This window comes from Arachis ipaensis, chromosome B6 (assembly GCF_059453495.1).
Source record: "Arachis ipaensis isolate K30076 ecotype BB chromosome B6, ASM5945349v1, whole genome shotgun sequence".
Classification (NCBI taxonomy): Eukaryota; Viridiplantae; Streptophyta; class Magnoliopsida; order Fabales; family Fabaceae; genus Arachis; species Arachis ipaensis.
In genome coordinates, this window is record NC_142441.1 from 150,367,476 (window position 1) to 150,386,722 (window position 19,247).

The 19,247-nt window shown below is 36.9% G+C and overlaps 2 protein-coding genes across 2 annotated transcripts; both read right to left on the reverse strand.

Annotated features, from left to right (window-relative positions):
• Window positions 1–1,110: 1,110 nt before the first annotated feature.
• LOC107624839 (receptor-like protein EIX2) lies at window positions 1,111–4,438 on the reverse strand. Its single transcript, XM_016327304.3, has one exon. The coding sequence runs from the start codon at window positions 4,434–4,436 to the stop codon at window positions 1,269–1,271; it is 3,168 nt and encodes a 1,055-aa protein (XP_016182790.2). The 5' UTR covers window positions 4,437–4,438; the 3' UTR covers window positions 1,111–1,268.
• A 3,419-nt stretch (window positions 4,439–7,857) lies between these two features.
• LOC107647741 (receptor-like protein EIX2) lies at window positions 7,858–14,109 on the reverse strand. Its single transcript, XM_088489407.1, has 2 exons — window positions 13,179–14,109; window positions 7,858–8,569 (listed from the first exon to the last, which is right to left on the reverse strand). Exons 1-2 carry the CDS (start codon window positions 14,047–14,049, stop codon window positions 7,968–7,970), a joined length of 1,473 nt encoding a protein of 490 aa, XP_088345533.1. The 5' UTR covers window positions 14,050–14,109; the 3' UTR covers window positions 7,858–7,967.
• Between the last annotated feature and the right edge of the window lie 5,138 nt (window positions 14,110–19,247).

Sequence of the window (19,247 nt, forward strand, 5' to 3'; positions counted from 1 at the left end):
TTTTACAGGATATATATTCAAATTTTTATATAAAATAAGAATGAAAAATCAAAGAATTGATACATTTTTTAAGAGTAAGGCTAATATTTAAGGAGAACATATAACTTTTACAATATCAACACATGTAGATAGTTCTTTTACTTTAATGAATCACGAAGAAAGTGAGATATAACCTTCAAAAGTTCAAAAAGTTATATCTGATGACTTTAACTTTAACTTTTTGGAACGAGATCTTGAAAAAGGGCTTTAAATTTGGCAGTATCACCCAAACCAGAGAGATGAGACTAGACGAGCTTATCTTAAATGAGGTCCATATAAAAAAATATTTTGACAATTATTTTCTATTTGGCCCCCCCTCAAAATTTTGTTTCAAGTTCCGCCACTGCGCGGCACTAATAAGCATCAATTAGAAGAAAAAGAAGAGAAACATTGATTTTTATTGAATAGACTTTTAAACAAGCGGGACAATTTTTATTTCTTACAGCACACATTAAACAAGAATACATCACAAAAGAAACTAATTACAAACTTAAAAACCCAAACATGATTGAAGTTTGTAGCCCGTGTCATCAAGAAAACGGAAATAGGCATACCTCCATGATTTAAATATGAACACTCAATCTTTCTCAATCTTTCTTTGATTCATTCTTTTGTTTCTAAACACTCTGAAATTTAATGATACTAAGTTCTTTGATCTAATGCAAGCTGAGAAGGTGAGGGTGATTTAGACCCTTCTCTTTGTTGCAGGGCTAAGCACCTTTCTTCAATCTTTGTTTGGAACCAGATTGCCAACAGTTATTGCTGGTTCATACAGTTACATAATACCAGTCATTTCAATAGCTCAAGCTAAACGATATGATTTATATACAGATCCTTATGAGGTTAATGTCATTTTTCTTTCTTTAGATGATACCCATTGTGCTGATTTTGGATTAAATGGTTGAGTTCTCTTTTTTTTTTCTGTTAAAAAAACTAAAATATTTTCTATAACTCAGAGATTCACTCAGACAAAGAGGGATTCAAAGTGCCTTGATCGTAAGTGCATCTTTCCAGATGGTACTTGGATTTTTCCAAATCTGACTCGCATTAAGTGTTATTATTATAGGGACAACAATACAAACTGGATTACATTTAAACAAGCTAAGCAGGACAAGCGCATATTATTTTTATTTCCACTATTACAAAAAAAAGAAAAGAAAAGAAAACATTACAAACTCATCACATGCACACAAAGGAAAAACCAAGCACCAGAAAAACATCACATAAAGTCACATACATGATTGAAGTTTGTACCACACATCGTCAAGGAAACGGTAATAGGCATACCTCCATGATTTGAATATGAACAGTGGGCCCACAAATCCCCAAAATCCCACTATAAATCCAAAAGCCACACTCACAAACAACCACTTCACTCCATGATTCTTTCTCTCTTTTTCATTGTCATTAGCATCATCATCAGGAACTTCCCTCTCCATGGTACAGTTGAGCAGCAATGGTGGACCACATAGCTTATTGCCTACAAAACTGGATGCTTCAAAGCTTTGCAACTGAGTGCCCGTTGGGATTTTGCCCTCCAAGTGATTGTAGGACAAGTCTAGCTTGTTCAGGAAGTTCAAGTTTGTGATGCTTTGAGGGATCTCCCCTGTGAGTTGGTTGCCAGAGAAATCAATGGATTCCAATAACTCCATATTGCCAATACTTTGAGGGATGTGACCAGTCAACTCATTCTTGGACAAGTTCAAATAAATCAGACCGGTTAGGTTTGTGATTTCCATTGGTATTTCTCCCGACAATTTATTAGATGAAAGATCAATGTTTTTTACTAAGCCCAGAATGTTGTTGTACTCAGCATCTTTTCCTTTCACCCATAGGATCATGCTTATAGTATCACTGCCATAGATCATGTCGCTCTGGATGGATGAACTTGCACTAGTTTTATTTATCATGGCACTCAAATAGTTCAAACAATTTGGTATATTGCCTGACAAATTATTTAGTGCAAGGTCCAAAACTTGAAGAAACTTCATATCACATAATCCGTTGGGAATGTTACCTGAAAGATTATTGGATCGCAGCTGAAGAAATTTTAAATTTACCAACCTTTCTCCAACCCATCTAGGAATATTCCCTGTGAGGTTATTTTCTCCAACATCCAACAAAATCAACTCCTTGTTTTCCTTTAAACTCACAGGAAATTTTCCTGCGAGTGTGTTGTTATGTATACGCAAATATTGTAGGTCTAATAAAGATCCCATGGAAGAGGGCAAGCTTCCAATAAAATAGTTGCTTTCTAAGTTGACATCCACTAGTCGTGGCCACATCCTCCAACAGTTGGGAATTTCTCCAGATAAGTTGTTTGATGCAAGGTTGAGGATTCGTAACCATTTTGGTTTTTCAGGTTTTTGACAAAGAAAATCCATTAATAACCCATAAAATGAATTATGTGAGAGATCTAGCCAAAGCAAAGTCACACTCACAAAGGGTAAATTTCCATGAAGATTGTTTGAGCTAAGATCAACTGTTCCATCATAAGATTCGAAAATCTTTAACTCTTTTGGGAGCTTGCCATGAATATGATTGTGAGAGAAGTTCAAATAATAATAATGATGACTTGTTTCCCAAAACCAAATGGGAATGGAATCAGAAATCCCTGCGTTAGATAGATCCAAATATTGAAGATGATTTTGTGACCGAATCCATGATGGAAAGCTTGGACCTAACTTCCACGAGCTCATTTTCAATTGAAAAAGTTGAAATTTTGGTTTCCAACTGGGATGCACTTTCAAAGTGAAATTGTTACTTGATGCTGAAAGCACACGTAAAGTAGTGAAATTCGCAAAGTCATCTTCATGCACAATCCCTTGGAATAAATTGTCATCTATGGCAAGAGATAACAATTTAGTAGCTGATGCAAGAATTTTAAATGGATTTCCAGTAAGTTGATTTGTGGAGAAATCGACAAATTTTAATGAGGAAAGCTTTGCAAACGCTTGAGGAATTTCTCCAATAATGTTGTTGCTGGAGAGATCAAGCTTTTCAAGATTTTGAAACATTCCAAGTTGATTGGTGAGGTGACCTGAGATTTGAGAAGTTGAAGCCACAAGAGTGTTGAGTTGATGAGAAACACATGGGATGAGAATTTGTAAGATTTCAGAAAGTTGTTGATTGCATTTGAGATATGAGAAAGAGATGTGTCTCAAATTGCATAGCTTTCTAAAAGAGGATGCTATTCCTCCTTCAAACTGATTGTTTGACAAATGAAGGGCAACAAGAGAAGTCAGATTCCCCAAAAGAGTTGGAATTGCTCCTTCAAACTGATTGTCTGACAAATCAAGGGTAACAAGAGAAGTCAAATTCCCCAAATTATTAGAAATAGCTCCACTCAGATAGTTATCACTTAACTTCAAGGATTTGAGACGATGAAGACCGTATAACCAATCTGGTATATGGGATGAGAATGAATTGGATGACAAATCAAGATTTTCAAGCATGGTAAGGTTTTGAATACCATCAGGAATTGGACTATCAATATCATTAGAGTAACAGTTTGAATAACATTTAAGAGAAGCAAGTTTGTTCAACTGAAAAATCCACTTGGGAGCAACAGAAATGGTGAGAGAAAGCAGGGACGAAAAGTTAAGTTTGGATGGTTGCTTATAATCACCCAAACTACAACCACGTAAGTCTAACTCTTGCAAAGAAGGGAGAGCTTGCATAGTGTGTAGCCAATTAAATGATTTGGATAGGTTAGCACCACTCAAATCAAGATATTCAAGGGAGGTAAGACCCATAAGCCAATCAGCATTTTCAACAACCAATGATTCACCAAAAACACTTGGGAGGCCAAGATCGATTAAATTGGTGAGATTGCCAATTTGATGTGGAACTTTTCCATAGGCAACATATGTGAGGTCAAGATAGAGCAAATTAGAGAGATTCCCAAGCTGATGAGGAATGTTGCCATAAAATCCGGAATCATAGAGGTTAAGGTGAGTTAAGGAGGTGATTCGAAAAAGAAAAGTAGGAATTTGCATACCTCGAAAACTATTGCGGCTCAAGTCCAAGTAATTCAGATGTTTCAATTCAACAAGAGAATCATTTATCGCTCCACTAAACCTGGACCTCTCGTAAGCGACGAAGTCAAAGGCATATTCATCATAATCTGAAGTGTTGAGGTGAAGCTGAAGGATGTGGAAAGTTAGATGACTACAAACAACATAATCCCAATGGCAGCAGTTGGAATTGGAAGCATTCCAAGAAGACAGCCTGTTTGTAGGGTCAGTAAGATGATGTTTGAATCTTAGAAGTGCTTCGCGCTCACTTGGAATGCACTCAATCAACTCAGACTGAGAGGACGTTAGCAACGTCATGCAATAAAGGTGAACAAAGATAAGCACAACCATGCCAGTGTAAGTGTTTGTCTTTGGAGACATGTTTGCATTTCTACGTGTTTCCACCTTCAACTCCTTTCTCCTATTTATAATGCCTGTAGAGTGTAGACTCATTTTAATTCCAAATGCTCCACCTTCAACTCCGTTTTCTATTCCCATTTGGATGTTTTTAATAATTTATCTTTCTTTTCTTTCAGATTTTATTATAAGTCCTTATTCCCTGTGAATGAATGATTAACATCAAGAATTCCAAAGCCAAACCGTGTGAAGTTGGAAACTTATTATGGAAGAACCACTCAACCATAATAATGTCTCGACTCTTGACAACTTAGTAAGAATGGGACAACTACGAATTATATGTATTATCTATCAATCTCATTAAAAGACCGCCATCCCATGAGCTTCTTCTTCTTTCAAATACACACATACGTCTTCTTATTTTTTGTTAAACATCTTCGTATGCCAGACGAGTCGAAAATGCTCTTCCTGGAAAACGGTGGGAATTAGCCTGGATCTGCGCCTGGTGAGTCAGACGTCGGGGTAAACGATCTCCCGAATTGATATGGAGTGGGGGTGCCACCTGCAATGATACTTCGACATTCAAGTCAGAAATGATTCAAATGGTGGCGAGAGTAAGGATGATAGTGACACACAAAATTTTTTTTTTTAAATTAAGAGTGAGACATTCAAAATTTATAAAAAAAATGTGAAAACTATACCAGTTAAATTATAATTCGTTAGCAACGGCAAAGAATAAAATATTAACAAGACTTTTGAAAGGCTCCAACCACACTACCTCCTTTGCACTATCATGAGCCCCTTCCTTGGCCAACCAATCAGTGGCCATGTTAGTTCCTATTCCAATCTCTTCTCTGCTTCAACTGAAACACTTTTTGGATCAAAGATCAAAGATCAAAGGAAGGAGAAGATAGAGTTGCTAAAATAACCAGATAAAATAACCATTATGCTCTTGAATTTTTAATAAAAAATTAAAAATTACCAACGTGGATTAATCATAATTAGTGTTTAGAAAATTAAGTTAAAAGTAATCACAATTTTACCTGTGCCAAATGTCATGTATATATATGTATCTACTATACACAAACATGCGACACGACACGGCACAGCAAACACACGAATTTTAAAATAGAATTACATTACGTGTACACTAAAATTAGCCACTAGTATAAAATATATGCTGAAATATAAATACACATTGAAAATAAATTAAACCACACACTTATTAATACACAAATATATTGATAGCTGATTTTATTAGCTAATTTTAATATATAAGTAGCATTTTTGTTTAAAATATTATAAGATACATAGATACAACATATATATAAAAAATAAAGTATTTTTTAGATAAATTATAATGATATTTTGATATTTTATTAATATTAAAATATAAAATAAATTTTTAACTATTTTTAATGTCTTTTTTTAATTATATAAAATAGGGTTAACCACAAAAAACGCCCCAAAATTATTCAAATGTTGACAAAAATGTATCCGAATTTTACTATCGACAAAAATGCCTTTAAATAATTTAAAAATGCGACAAAAATGTCCACTAGTAAATATATATTTTTAAAAAATATTTGAGATTGAATTTTGATGTGATTTTTTGCAGGTATAATTAAAAAAATGAGATATTATTATTTTTAAAATTTGGTAATTTTTTTAAGTATATATTTTTTTGTGATTTTTTAAAAGTATTTTTAGTTATTAACAAAAAAATTACAAAAAACAAATATACTTAACAAAAAATCACCAAATTTTAAGAGTAATAATATCTCATTTTTTTAAAATTATGTTTGTAAAAATTTGTATCAAAATTCAATCTTTAAGGTATTTTTTGAAAATACATATTTAATGTTAGATAATCTTGCAAAACAAAACTAACATTAAATATGTATTTTTCAAAAAATACATTAGAGATTGAACTTTGATGCGATTTTTTGTAAGTATAATTAAAAAAGTAAGATTATTAATGTTAAAATTTGATGATTTTTTGTTAAGTATATATTGTTTTGTGATTTTTTAAAAATATTATTGGTTGTTAATAAAAATATTATTAAAATATATATACTTAACAAAAAATCACCAAATTTTAAACATAATAATATCTTTTTTTTATAATTATACTTGTAAAAAATTGCATTAAAATTCAATCTCTAAGGTACTTTTTGAAAATATATATTTACTGTTGGGTATTTTTGTTGTGTTTTTGAATTATTTGAAAATATTTTTGTCGATAGTAAAATTCGAGTGTATTTTTGTCTCCATTTAAATAATTTAGAGACATTTTTTGTAGTTAACCCTATAAAGTATCCAAAATATTTTTGTTTTAATAAATAAAAATATATATTATTTTTAAACTTATTTAAAAAATATATGTTAAAAATAAAATTAAACATACTAATACGTAATAGTATTTAACTGTGTCCAAATATATCTAATGAAAATTTGATTTTTATTAAGACACGGCGTGTCCAAAATATGTAACACGTGGACACATTTTATTCAGTAAAATGTCTATATTTCGTAAGTATATATCTAATGAAGCCTTGATTATTATTACCAACATTTTTGAAATAAAATTTATGTGTCAATGTTATTGGTTGTGAAATATTTTTTATTTTGCCAACGAACTATAGTTTAAATGACATAATTTTTTCATACTCATTTAGAGATTATTTTTAAATTCTAATTTAAAAAAAATATTCTTTATTTAAAAGTATATAACTAAAAAAGAAAAGAAAATTAGTTACCTCATCAGAAAAAGTCGACGTGTTATCTACACATGTATTATATGTCTACTATATAACTCTTCCTGTATTATAACTTTAAAGTCTTGGTCTTCGCTCGTTTTCTTTTTCTATTAATTATTCTATGTTGCTTTCTTTCTTCTTTCTTTTGGATTATTTTATTACAAGTCCTTATTCCATGTGAATTGATGATTAAAATCAAGAATTTCAAAGCCAAAGCGTGTGATGTTGTAAACTTATATTATGGAAGAACCAGTGAACTAACCATAATTGATGCAACTCAGCATCTTCATGATATTCATCATTCTTCCTCATTTTGGTAAATTTCAAATTCACATTATATAAACATGAAAAATGATACATTGTTCGACACAACGAATTACATGAATGTTTAACAGTGACATCTATATTTTTCCACCTACCCGTGATTCCGCAGTTCCTTGAGATAATATCCTAAAGAAATGAAAAAAATATATACCATAGGTAAAGTCTTACTAAAATTAAATCATAACATCTATAATAATCTAATAATATTCATTGAGTAAATAATGTTGTAGACTACATAATAAATACTAATTAGGATTATTCTTGAGGACAGCTTCAAACTCTGATACTTTTTTCTCTGTTTTTTCTCTGCTATATCATAGCTTCACGCGGCACTAATAAGCATCAATTAGAAGAAAAAGAAGAGAAACATTGATTTTTATTGAATAGACTTTTAAACAAGCGGGACAAGTACATATGGATTTTTATTTCTTACAGCACACATAAAACAAGAATACATCACAAAAGAAACTAATTACAAACTTAAAATTCCCAAACATGATTGAAGTTTGTAGCCCATGTCATCAAGAAAACGGAAATAGGCATACCTCCATGATTTGAATATGAACAATGGACCAACAAATCCCCAGAATCCCACAATAAATCCAAAAGCCATAAACACAAAGAACCAATTCACTCCATTGTGCTTCTTTCTCTCTTTCTCATTACTGTCATTTGCATCATCATCAGGAACTGTACAGCTGAGCTGCAATGGTGGACCACAGAGATTGTTGCCGACAAAACTGGATGCTTCAAAGGTTTGCAATTGAGTGCCTGTTGGGATTTGACCCTCCAAGTGATTGTAGGACAAGTCGAGCTTGTTGAGAAAGCTCAAGTTTGTAATACTCTGAGGGATATCCCCTGTGAGTTGGTTGCCAGAGAAATCAATGGATTCCAATGACTCCATATTGCCAATACTTTGAGGGATGTGACCAGTTATATCATTCTTGGACAAGTTCAAATAAACCAAACCAGACAAGTCTGTGATTTCCATTGGTATTCCTCCCGACAATTTATTGGCTGAAAGATCAATGTTTTTCACTAAGCCGAGAATACTGCTGTACTCAATATCCATTCCTTTTGTTAGAAACAAGAGACTGAGAGAATGATGTGAAAAGTGTATTATTAAGTTGTGCTCAAAAGTACAATATACAAGAGGTATTTATAGGTGCTAAATGAATCAGAGTAATAAAAGCATAGAATCCTATAATTAATATACAGATATACTACATAAATATAGACGATACTAATTGATCCTAATTAATGCTAATGATTCTCTAACATCCCCCCTCAAACTCAAGTGGGAGCTAAGGATACCAACTTGAGTTTGGATAACAAAGTCCGGAAACGAGTCGGGTGATGAGCTTTCGTGAAGATATCAGCAGTCTGATCTAGTGTTCCAACAGCAATGAGACGAATAGCATCAATAAGGATACGTTGCCGAACAAAGTGACAATCAAGCTCAATGTGTTTGGTGCGTTCATGAAAGACATCATTATGGGCGATCTGAATAGCACTGCGATTATCACAAAAAACATCAGTAGGGGACGACTGAGGAGCACCCAAATCTTCGAGAAGCCAACGAACCGAGACAACTTCAGCAGTGGTGTCAGCGAGGGCACGGTACTCAGCTTATGTGCTTGAGCGAGCAGTGAACGTTTGCTTCTTAGCACGCCAAGAAATAAGAGCGTCGCCAAGAAACAAACAGTAACCAGTAGTAGAACGACAATCAGTGGGATCACCAGCCCAATCAGCATCAGAGTAAGCCTGAAGAGATAAAGAGGAATGGGCAGAAAAATAAAGACCATGAAAGAGAGTGCCTTTGATGTAGCGAAGAATGCGCAGAGCTGCCGCATAGTGAGTAGTACGAGGAGCTGACAAGAACTGGCTAAGTACATGAACCGGATAGGCGATGTCTGGACGGGTGACAGTCAAGTAGACCAGACCGCCAACTAACTGTCGATAGAGAGTCGGATTACCCAAAACAGTGCCATCCATAGGGGTAAAGCGAACATTAGGCTCAAGAGGAGTAGACTCAGTGCGACTATCTGTAATCCCAGCACGAGCAAGAAGATCTGAAGCATACTTAGCCTGAGAGAGATAGATGCCATCATCGGTGGAGATGACCTCGAGACCAAGAAAATAGCTGAGAGAACCAAGATCTTTCATCTCAAAGGTACGGTGAAGTGAGGCCTTGAGAGCAGAGATACCATCAACATCATCCCCAGTGATTATCATGTCATCAACATACAAAAGTAGAAGAACAACTCCACGTTCGCTTTTACGAATGAAGAGCGCATTCTCATGAGGGCTAGAAGTAAAACCAAGACTGCATATGGTAGTGCTGAACTTGTCAAACCATTCACGAGGAGCTTGCTTAAGTCCATAAAGTGCCTTGCGAAGGAGACAAACCTTATCAGAAGGACAAGGATATCCCGGAGGTGGTTTCATATAGACTGTCTTTTTCAAATCCCCATTAAGAAATGCATTCTTCACATCCATCTGACTGAGAGACCATTTTTTAACCGCGGCAATGGCAAGAAGAGCTCGAACAGACGTAAGGCGAGCGACAGGGGCAAAAGTCTCTTCATAATCAATACCATACTCTTGCGTACAACCTTGAGCAACCAAGCGGGCCTTATAACGGTCAATAGAGCCATCAGAGCGAGTCTTGATCTTGTATACCCATCTACTGCCCACAACTTCCTGATCAGAAGGAGGATCAACCAGATCCCAAGTGTGTGCTTTTTCAAGTGCCTGTAATTCTTCTTGCATTGCTTGTTGCCAATTTGGGTTGGAGGAGGCTTCTCTGAATGTCTTAGGTTCATGTTGATGAAGAATAGTAGAAAAGCAATGATAATCAAGAAGATGAGGAGGTGGATTCCTTACCCTAGAAGAACGAGCGGGAGGAGGAGGCATGACGGTAGGGGCAGGATCATCGTCCGGTCTGGAATCATCGGGAGATGGAGAAGGCGGAGGAACAGGAGGCTGTGGAGGGTCACTCGAGATAGAACCTGTAGAATCATCACTAGGAAAAAGATCAATATTGGGGTTAGTAAACAAAGGTGACTGAGTAGTAGGAATCGACTCAAAGGATGAGAACCGAGAAAACATATGGTGCTCCCAAAAGACAACATGACGAGATATACGAATACGTTTAGAAAGAGGATCCCAACAACGATAACCCTTATGTTCAGTGCCATAACCAAGAAAACAACACATACGAGCCCGAGGTTCAAGTTTACTATGTTCATGAGGCTGAAGAAGAACAAAACATACACAACCGAAAACTCGAAGAGAACTGTAATCTGGGGGGGTATGATAAAGACGCTCAAAGGGAGTAACATTACCAAGAACAGAAGAAGGGAGTCTATTGATAACATGAACAGCAGTAAGAACAGCTTCACCCCAAGTACGCTCAGGACACGAAGAGGAAAGGAGCATTGCACGGACGAAGTCAAGAATGTGACGGTGTTTGCGTTCAGCTCTACCATTTTGTTGAGACGTACCAGGACAAGAAAACTCAGACAGAGTACCCTGTTCTGCAAGAAAGGCTAAGAGTTTGGAATCACGGTATTCCATAGCATTATCACGTCGGAAAACCTTAATGGCTTTGGAAAACTGAGTTTTAATCATAGTAGCAAAGTTGATATAGATCTGAGGTAACTCATGGCGATTAGTCATCAAATAAACCCAAGTAAAACGGGAATAATCATCAATGAAAACAACAAAGTATCGAGCTCCGCCCATAGAGGCAGTGGGAGCGGGGCCCCAAACATCAGAGTGAATGAGATCAAAAAGAGAGCAAGCAAGGGATGAATTATTGTGAAAAGATAAAGCAGGTTGTTTGGCAGTTTGGCAAGAAATGCAATCAAAAGATTCATTCGGAACCTGACCTAAAACACCCTGAGATACAAGAGGACGCAGTTTTCCTAAGGAGGTGTGGGCAAGACGTTGATGCCATAAGTGAAGGGTAGAGGGAGAAGAAGCAGCACAGAGATTTGGTATAGGAGGAATATGAAGACTTTCGAGTTCAAACAACCTTCCGACCTTACGTCCAGTCCCGATGATCTGTCCCGTCCGAGGATCCTGTACACGACAACCAGAAACAGAAAAGGTGACGTCAAAACCCAGATCAACAAGTTGACCAACAGAAATAAGATTGAAGTTTAATTTGGGAATGTAGTAAGTATCAGGAAGATTAAGAGATGACTGAGATATAGAACCCTTGTGTGTTGCATGCAAGAGGGAGCCATTTGCAGTATTGACAGAAGGTCCATTTGTAGTTGCAGACATAGACGAGAAAATATTACGCAACGGAGACATGTGATTAAAGCAACCCGAGTCAAAGTACCATTTAGAAGTACCTGGAGGGCTCGATAAAGCAGCAGGGGTATTACCAGAAACAGAGAGAAGACGCTGTAGAAGAGATGCAATATCAGATAGAGAGACAGTGGTAGGTTCAGTAGTAGCGGCAACAGCAGAAGCAGGCGCAGGACGTGGTGGACGAGTAGGACAGGTAGTAAGCAAATGTCCCGAGAGCTTGCAATAACGGCAGAACAACTGTGAACAATGGTAGCTAATATGCCCTTTCTGGTGGCATGTGCGACATTCAACAGAGGGACAGCTGGAGAACGGGTGCCCAAAATGGTTACAGTTGCGACAGAAGACCCCCTTTCTGTCTGTGGCAGCAAAAACATCTGACTGTTCCATAAAAGTAGTCATAGAGAACAAGGAGAGGAGAGAAAAACTGCAATTTCGGAGCAGAAAATGAGGAAACGGATGGCAAAATCGGAAAGAGCTCACCAAAAAACCTTAGGGAGGGTCCCACTTGTCTGCCACGTCAGCGCCACGCCAGCAGCCACGTCAGCAAGTAATGACACGTGGCACGGGGTGATTGGAGAGGCAAGACACGTCAGCGGCTTACTGGGCGCGAGGGTCAGAGAACCGGGTCGGGTCGGGCGCGTGGATCGGATGCGGTCCGTCTCTCGTCTGGCTGACACGTGGGCGTTGCTGAGCCGTTGATCTGGAGCGCTGATCCAACGGCGACGAATGCTTCTGGAAGAAGAACACCTGCAACCGGACAGCCTACTTCAAGTGGCGCGTGGCGGCGCGTCCGGCCGAGTCTGGCGATGATTCCGGTGGCGCTGAAAACGTTGCAACGAGTTGAAGGCGACGGTGGCGGCGGTGAGGAACCTAAACGTCAGGAAAGGGTTGAAAACGGAGCACAAAGTACTGCCCGGAGACAGACGAACGGCGAACTTCAGACGGAGGGTGGCGGCGCGTGCGGTGGTTTCCGGTGACGAGGCTGGACTCGTTGAACTCGCAAAGACGAGACAAAGGCAGTGGTAAGGGCGGTGACGAACCAAAGCGTCTGAAAAGGGAGCAAAAGAGAGACCAAAGAACACTGCCGGAAGAGGAAAAAAAAAAAAAAAAGGACTATGAACTAATTTTCATGGGAAAAACCTAAACTCTTGATACCATGTTAGAAACAAGAGACTGAGAGAATGATGTGAAAAGTGTATTATTAAGTTGTGCTCAAAAGTACACTATACAAGAGGTATTTATAGGTGCTAAATGAATCAGAGTAATAAAAGCATAGAATCCTATAATTAATATACAGATATACTACATAAATATAGACGATACTAATTGATCCTAATTAATGCTAATGATTCTCTAACACCTTTCACCCACAGGACCATGCTAATGATAGCATTATTCATGAAGACACTGGATAGAGTTTCGCTAATTTCACCCACTTTATTTATCATGGCACTCAAGTGGTTCAAACAATTTGGAATATTGCCTGACAATTTGTTTCTTGCAAGGTCCAAATCCTGGAGAGACTCCATACCACATATTGTGTTGGGAATGTTTCCTGAAAGATGGTTGGATCGAAGCCGAAGAAATTTTAAATTTGTTAGCCTTTCTCCAACCCATGCTGGAATATCTCCTGTGAGATTATTCTCTCCAAGATCCAATGATATCAATTTCCTGTTTCTCTTTAAACTGGCAGGAAATTTTCCAGAGAGTGTGTTATTGCGTATACGCAATTGTTGTAGGTTTGATAAGGAGCCCATGGAAGAAGGTAAGCTTCCAATAAAACAGTTGCTTTCTAAGTTGACTTCCACTAGTTCTGGCCACATTCTCCAACAGTTGGGAATTCTTCCTGATAAGTTGTTTGATGCAAGCTTGAGAACTTGTAACCAATTTGGATTGTCAGATTTTTGACAAAGAAAATCTGTTATTGTCCCAGAAAATGAATTATGTGACAGATCTAGCCAAATCACATTAGCACCCACACAAGGTAAATTTCCATAAAGATGATTTGAGCTAAGATCAACTATCTGGAAAAATTCTTGAACCTTTAATGCTTTTGGGAGCTTGCCATGGATATGATTGTGAGAGAAGTTCAAATAAGAAGAACTACTTGTTTCCCAAAACCCTGTGGGAATGGAATCAGATATCCCTACGTTAGACATATCCAAATATTCAAGATTCTTTTGTGACTGAATCCATGATGGAAAGCATGGACCTAACTTCCACGAGCTCATCAGCAAAATCTTCAGTTGAAATTTTGGTTTCCAACTGGGGTTCACTTTTAAAGCTAAATTGTTAGCTGATGCTGAAAGCACCCCCAATGCAGGAAATTCTCAAGGTCATCTTCATGTACGATTCCTTGAAATAAATTGTCATCTATGGCAAGAAAAGTCAACTTGGGAAGTGGTCCAAGGATTTTAAATGGATTTCCACTAAGTTGATTTCTGGAGAATTCAGCATGTTTTAACGATGAAAGCTCTGCTAATGATTGAGGAATTTCTCCAACGATCGAGTTGTTAGAGAGATCAAGTTTTTCAAGATTTTTGAACATTCCAAGTTGATTTGAGAGATGACCTGAGATTTGAGAACTGAAAGCCACAAGACTCTTGAGTTGGTGAGAATGTCTAAGATTTCATTAAATTGTTGATTGCATTTGAGATTTGAGAAAGACAAGTCTCTCAAGTTGCATAACTTTTTAAAAGAGGTTGGAATCACTCCTTCAAATTGATTACCTGATATATCAAGACTGACCAAAGAAGTCAAATTTTCCAAAAAGGTTGGAATTTCCCCTTCAAGCTGATTATCTGAAATATCTAGACTAGCCAAAGAAGTAAAATTTCCCAAAAGAGTTGGGATTGCTCCTTCAATCTGATTGGATGACAAATCAAGGCTAACAAGAGAAGTTAAATTTCCAAAAGCATTAGTCCATCCCAGATAGTTATTCAAAGATCATAATATATATATATATATATATATATATATATATATATATATATATATATATATCAAAATAATTGTAGATGCACAATCAAACAATCATAAATGTAAAGCCTACTCACAACGTAGTCCCTAGGGACCGAGGATACCAAACCCAGAGTGCCAAATTCAAGGTAAGGAGGATTGAAGTGGAATGGAACGAATGAGCGTAGAATTTGAACCAGAGTAGCGACAAGATAGAGTTGGCTATAGTTCTCGATTGTTAAAACTATAATCCAAACGCGCCGACGGAACCTTTCCTCTCAACCCGAAATTGCGGCAGCCACAACCTCAGCTCCAAATCACTTTCTTAGCAACTACAACGACTCGGACTTAAGGGAAACAAGTAGCGGCAGCACCGGTGGTGGTTCCGGCAACAACAGCGCCATACCCATTGACCAGAAACCCCGACAGCGGCGGCGGCAGAAGAACGGCGACCTCAATGTGACTTTCCAGCGGCCAGAGGTGCAGTGGCTCTTGCGGCAGCAGCGAGCCACTCCAGCAACCCCTTGTGCAAGCTCTCTTCCTCCGGCAGCGACCTAGACGGCGACGACTCTCCACGGACGGCGGCGGGCCTTCGGCGGCGGTGCAGCTCCAGTGACGACGGTGCATGGCGGGACAGCGTTCCTCTCTTCCTCGAGCTCTCCCTCTCACTGGCGCTCAAGGACGACGGTGAGGGTGGCTTCAATGGCGGCGGTTGCAGCTCGCGACGACAGAGACGCTCCTCCGCGACGGCGCAGTTGGCAACGATGGGCATGAATGGCAGCAGCGACCTCCCTCTCTTCTCCGCGTCAGTGTAGGTGCGTGTGTGTGGGGATGAGCGACGTCGTGAGGGTGAGCGAGGGGAGTGCGTCCGTGAGTGTGTGTTTCTACGAAGAGGGTGTGGGAGGAGCGGGGGTGGGAGCTCAACGGCTAGTGAGGGACTGAGGGTTGAGAGAGTGTTTTTGTGTGATTAGGGTTAGGGAAAAAGTAAAGGAAGAGTGGCCCACAAATTTTTTTTTGAGCTATTACAAAAGGTTCCGTCGGCGCGTTTGGATTATAGTTTTAACAATCGAGAACTATAGCCAGCTCTATCTTGTCACTACTCTGGTTCAAATTCTACGCTCATTCGTTCCATTCCACTTCAATCCTCCTTACCTTGAATTTGGCACTCTGGGTTTGGTATCTTCGGTTCCTAGGGACTACGTTGTGAGTAGGCTTTACATTTATGATTGTTTGATTGTGCATCTATAATTATTTTGATATATATATATATATTAATTATGATCTTTGAATTATAGCTATATTTGCTTTGAACGGTTTTGAATTGATTAAAATAATTGATTTATTAGAATTAAATAACTCATTTTTATGAAGTTTATACTTTTGGAACTATACATGAGACTATATATATTTTTGATGAAGTTTTTGCATTATTCTAAAATGTTTGATTTTATTTGAATATTTGTTTTTGAAGCATTGAAGTATTTGTTGATACTCACTCTAAAAACTGTGAAATATATTTGAAATCTCTTATGGTTGAAAAAGTATGATTGAGAAAAGATTTCTGATGAAAAAGTATTATCTGATTTGATTTGATTTGATTCGATTCGATTCGATACCTTATATATTTGAAAGATCAAATATTTGTTGTATTTGAAATTATATGTTTTGAATTGGTTTGGGAGGCTCGTATTAGAAAACCGTAGTTAACGGCGGTTATGACGTTAACTTAGATACATCTAACTCAGACTCCAGCTAGCAGGGGGGTTGCTAGCCTAACGTGTAGGCCACACGTTAGATTTGTTATTCTGTTAGGACACACAAGAGGAAAGGGCTACCTATAGAGGTGGAGCCGCCCAAGTGTGGACTTTTGATTTGATTTCTGTATGATAACTCCCTTATTGATTCACTTATTATTATCAACTATTACTTTCTAATTAAAATTACTTTAATGATAATATTTGTATAGTCTCATGTTGATTATAGATGTATTGTTTGGTCACTGAGTTGTAAAACTAATCCCGTTTTTCTAAAAATATTTTTCAGGAACAAATATTTGACTGTGTGAGACTTTCTATTCAAGAATAACAGTCTGCAATGAGTACCTATTCTTTGTCGAATTCCTAGAAGTATATGCTCCATATGTCACAGGCAGGACCAACCATTCTTAGTTATTTTAATTTTTTGTTAAAAATATATAACTATTTATTTTAGAACTTGTAAAATATTTGTACTTGCTTATTGAACTTATATTTGACTATGTTAGGCTTTCTATAGGATTATTTTCCTGAGCGCCAGTCATGGCTCATTTTGGGTCGTGACAGTTGGACAGAACCATTTACAAATGAGGAATACATAAACTTATGCTACTTGCAATGAGTTCACAATTAAAATGTTATTATTTATAACAAATAAATAGGGCTATTGAAAATGATATTAAATAATGAGAAGAGTAAACGGCAAAGTTGAAAATCTTTATGAAGATATCTGGGACAAATTTCCTACGTTGGTGGCGCCGAATGATGATGTTGGTCTGAGACCCAAAATCGAGCTCTGGCAGGGAAACCACAAGAAGAGAAATGGAGTTTGCCCTGGTTTCTGCAATTTATGCAATGCAGCTCCGCCGGAGATGAACATCGCGATGTACAATTTGTTTTGAGGAAAAAACAATGGCTCATGGGACTAGAAGAGGATGGAGGAAATAGAATAGGACCGGAAGAGGATGGAGGAAATAAGATCTTAGCACGGAGAGGTGCTAAGAGGGTGAGGATTTGAGAAAAGTAATAAGCTCTTTGGTTTTGAGAGCTTTTTATTGGGGTGAATGTTAATTTGTATTTTTGTTGTTTTAGAAATAAGGATTGATTTGAAAAAAGTTAATTTGTTAGTTTTTATTGTGTTTTTTAGTTGTTTTTTTTTTATGTGAAAATAAAAGTTGATTTGGCAAGATTTGAGTAGTGAATTCTAAAATTTTACCAAGTAAGCGTTGGTGCTGACATGGCGTTAGTAGAAGAAGAGAATTAACTTAGAAGCAATATGGGTAAACCTATGTTCCTACTTTTATATATTAAGAATAGATGTTTAACAGTGACATCTATACTTTTCCTCCTACCCGTGATTCCACAGTTCCTTGACGGCTCGTTTGGTTGATGTCCATGTCCATCAGAGACATGGACACGGTGACACACGTCCAGTGTTTGTTGTATGAGACACAAAAAAGTGAGAGACACGGTTACACACAAGAGTACATGGAATACGTGTATTTTGTGTCTCTTCCAAATGGTGAGACACGAATTTTTAAGGGTAGACACAAATTATATCATTTTTTTGGACAATTTCACCCTTATTAATTTTATAAAATTCTTAACACTACCCTCCTTCTTACTTCATCTCCTCCCACTTCATCTTTTTCAGTGAACCTGAACTCCTCCATCTCCTCACCTCTATCTTTCTCTTTTTCTTCATCATAGTCTATTTCTCTTCCAAGATAGCTACATATTTTTCTCTTCCTCCTCTTCATTTTTGTCTATTCCCCTAATCTCTTTTTTTATTCTTCTTCTTCTTCACTTATTCCTCTGTCTCTTCTACTTCTTGTTGTATTTACCTTTGTTTATGCCCAAATTCGCCATTGTTACTGTTCTATATCGCATCTATAATCGTCTTTAATGCCGTTAACTTTCAGATCTGTCATTCTTCTTCTCCTTTTTTCAATTTGTTTCCGCCTTTCTCTCTCTTATTCAAGAGTTTCATCATTTTTGAAATCAAAGTTACAACAATGGCTACTGACTTTGCTGGTAAATCTTTAAACTGAAGATGGAAGATAGACCTTGGTGTTGTTGGAGGCAAATGGTTAAGATTGTTTGTTGATGGAGTGTTTTTTGCTTTTTTAAAAACAAATTGTATTTTATTGGAGGCTGGTTAGGACCATTTGTTAAATATCTTAGGTTATTTTATTTGATTAATTTCTTTTATTAGTTCAAGAGTTGTTAATGGTAGTAAAAAGGTGGAGGTGGTTGTTTAAACAGTAGCAGAGAAAAAATGGTGATGGTGGTAGTGATATTTTGTGATAAGGACAATATTGACATTTTATAAAGAGTTAATTTAGTGTTGTGTCTTGTGCTTACTTATTAAACAAATTAAAAAAATATGTGTATCACTGCGTTTATGTCTTCAATATCTATATATTTATGTCTATGTCTCAAACTACACATAAACCAAACGCAGCCATAGGTAAAATCTTACTCATTACTCAAATTAAATCATAACATCTATAATAATCTAATAATATTCATTGAGTAAATAATGTTGTAGAGTACATAATAAATACTAATTAGGAGGTGGCTGCATTATTATTCTGAGGAGAGCTTCAACGTGTTGAGGGAGTTTTTGAGACTGTTCATGCTTAATTCGCATATGGTCATTCAAATATTGTTCAGAACAGAAAGATTCAAAACATTTAATTTGGAGCAAAAAATAT